General features: G+C 38.2%; 1 protein-coding gene across 1 annotated transcript; it reads right to left on the reverse strand.

The window, feature by feature from the left end:
- Positions 1-1,463: 1,463 nt before the first annotated feature.
- Positions 1,464-2,531, reverse strand: LOC137625614 (uncharacterized). Its single transcript, XM_068356525.1, has 3 exons — positions 2,477-2,531; positions 2,163-2,329; positions 1,464-1,622 (listed from the first exon to the last, which is right to left on the reverse strand). The coding sequence occupies exons 1-3, from the start codon at positions 2,529-2,531 to the stop codon at positions 1,464-1,466; spliced, it is 381 nt and encodes a 126-aa protein (XP_068212626.1).
- Between the last annotated feature and the right edge of the window lie 345 nt (positions 2,532-2,876).

Below are 2,876 nucleotides of genomic sequence, written 5' to 3' on the forward strand. Positions count from 1 at the left end.
TGACCGATTTAACCATCTTATTTGTAAACTCAAGACCATTATCACTTATCAAAATTTTCCGGCAACGGAACCTAGTAATGAAAGAGCACAGCGCCTGGGCTAATGAATTTCCAGATTTATCCAACATTGCGTAAGTATGAGTGTACCGAGTAAATGCATCCACAAACACACATATATACTTATGTTGTGTTAACCCAGTAGAAAATGGACCTACTACATCCATATGCGCTCTATAGAATTTAATGGGAACTACCGGCTACTTTATGGCTTCCGGTACACTGTTTTTATGTTCTTTGAAACAGTTATAAGCATAGCAACCTTTTATATAATTCTCTATAGATTATTTCATTCCTAACCAAAAGAAGAATTCACGTGCTCCCCTTAATGTTCTATTAATCCCTAAATGACCCTGCGTACGGACTTGCATGCACAATGTGGATTGCTCGTTTAATTAAAGAGGGAGGAAGAACTACCCATGCACTAAATTCCCCTCCCTTCTTCTTTTAAGCAACGTATAAAAAATCCTTTTCAATAAGGAGGTTTCACGAGGCACATTTAAAAATGACGGATAACTCTCCGATTCCCCTTTATTCAGTGCTTGCCCTCTTTCCATCCTTTCATCTTTTTGTCTGTCCCTCTCGGACTTCTTTTATGTCCCAACCTCCCAAGTCAGTCAAACCTGTATCATCTGGGCATTCATTCTGGACACCCCTGGTCATGTCCTCGGTCATCGACATATATTCTAATTTGCCGTTCGTATTCCCCTCTCTCTCTCTCTCTCTCTCTCTCTCTCTCTCTCTCTTTCTCTCTCTCTCTCTCTCTCTCTTCTGAGTCGACTCTGTCTCTCGTGTCTACTGTATGTGCAACGCGAGAACTTCCATTCCATTCTCTATTTCCTCACTAATTTGGTTACGTTCTTCATTCCTCTTTTGTGCTCTAGTTGCTACTCCTATTACTGCACTTTTAGAGAGAGCATCAGCTACCTTGTTAGCCTTACCTTCTATCTGGTGAAAACCCTTTAGATTAAACTCTAACAATATCTCAATCCATCTCGCTTGTTGAAAGGTAAAATCCTTTTTATAATACAAATCACGTAAGGGGCGATGATCGCTTTACAACTCAATCGACTGACCTAATAAAAAGATCCGATGCCACTCTAGAACCCAAAAAATAGCCAAAGCCTCTCGTTTGAATGTACTATAATTCTTTTATGCCCCTTTTAACACCCGGGAAGCAAAACAAATTGGTCGCTCTCTGCCTTTATCATGTCGTTGAGAAATTACGCCACCAATAGCTACACTACTCGCATCTGTTGTCACTAAAAACGGGCGATCAAATCTAGGGTATTCCAGTAATTCTTTTCTAGTTAAGGCAGCTTTCAAATGGTTAAATGCTCTTTCTTCTTCCTCTCCCCAATTTATTAATTTTTGTTTCCTTAAAGCATCTATGGGTCTACCTATCTTTCAAAAACCTCTTATGAATTTACGGTAATACCCAGCGAACCCAAGGAACCCAGCTACTTCCTTAAAGTTACGTATCATGGTGAAATCTGTAATAGCCGCTAATTTACTGGGGCAGGGTTGGATACCTTCTGGGGTTATTATGTGACCTAATGTTTCAACCTGTTCATAGAAAAATTTGAAATTTGACAAATTTATTTTCATACCATTATGTCGCAATGCTTGTAAAACTTTACGAATATTATTATTATGTTCTTCAGCCATTTTCCTTGTAATTATGATATCATCTAAATAAACAAGAACATTATGGCCAATTAAGGGTTACACCACCGCCATCATAACTCTAGAAAAATGACTTCGAGCATTTTTAACAATGAAAGGAAGAAAATTTAAATGAAATAATTGATCGTTAGCTATAAAGGCTCTTTTACATTTACTGTCTTCCTGAATGGGTATTTGATAGTATCCAGATATTAAATCAACAGTTGTAAAATATTTGCTATCTCATACTCTCACAAGTAATTCTTTGATTGAGGGCAATGGGAATGCATTATCCTTAGTGATTGCATTCAATTTCCTATAATCAACACATTTTCTTACAGAGCCATCTTTTTTCCTAACAGCTACAATTGGAAAAGCCAAGGGGGATTCGCTTTCCTCGATTATCCTTTGTTCCCTTAATTTATTAATTTCCCTCTATACCTCTCCCTGGAAATAAATGGGTGCATTATAAGGCCTTGAACTGATCTGGTCTGCCTGCCCCGTTTCAATGCTAAAGAGAAATCGATCAGTTCTCCCAGGTGGCTCATCTCCAATTGCAATTACATCAGAATATATATTGACACTATCACTAACTACAGGCTGATATTCTGAGGGACATAATTTTCGCGCTTGAATAATCAAATTCTGGGTACGTTTGTCTGTGCAGGCTGGACTTGTGGCTCCCAAAATTTCACATAACTCTAATTCACACACAGAATCACTTCCTAAAACAACTCTTTCATTCAACAAATTACCTATCATTATATCAGCTTTGTTCTCTTTAATCTCTGTCAAGCCCTCTAATATCATATGGGCCTAATTTACCTGGGGTTTAACAACTACCTTTGTTCCTTCCACAAGAGGGCAACACGGGGTCTCAGATATGCTCGTAATAACCTGGGGGAACAACTCCTCTCCCAGGTACAGCAGTTACCCTACTTAAATGTCTCTCTGAGCTAACACATGCACTTACTGTTTCATGACTTTTTATCGGCAAAATATACCCTAATGCTTTTACTGTAATTGTATCTTTTCCCTTAATAATGCAAATTTGATTATTAGATATAAAGTCTATACCTAAGATAGCCTCGATTCCTGAATTCCCAAGGTGGGCAAGACAAAAAAATCATGTGTCAACTACACAGATCCTACCTT

Source organism: Palaemon carinicauda, chromosome 32 (assembly GCF_036898095.1).
Source record: "Palaemon carinicauda isolate YSFRI2023 chromosome 32, ASM3689809v2, whole genome shotgun sequence".
NCBI lineage: Eukaryota > Metazoa > Arthropoda > Malacostraca > Decapoda > Palaemonidae > Palaemon > Palaemon carinicauda.

Coding starts and splice junctions, on each gene's coding strand:
- LOC137625614 (XM_068356525.1), bottom strand. CDS start 2,531: ATGATATTAGAGGGCTTGACAGAGATTAAAGAGAACAAAGCTGATATA. Junction 2,330..2,476: donor CAAAGCTGATATAATGATAG/GTAATTTGTTGA, acceptor TATGTCCCTCAG/AATATCAGCCTGTAGTTAGT. Junction 1,623..2,162: donor CCATTTATTTCCAGGGAGAG/GTATAGAGGGAA, acceptor TTCTATGAACAG/GTTGAAACATTAGGTCACAT.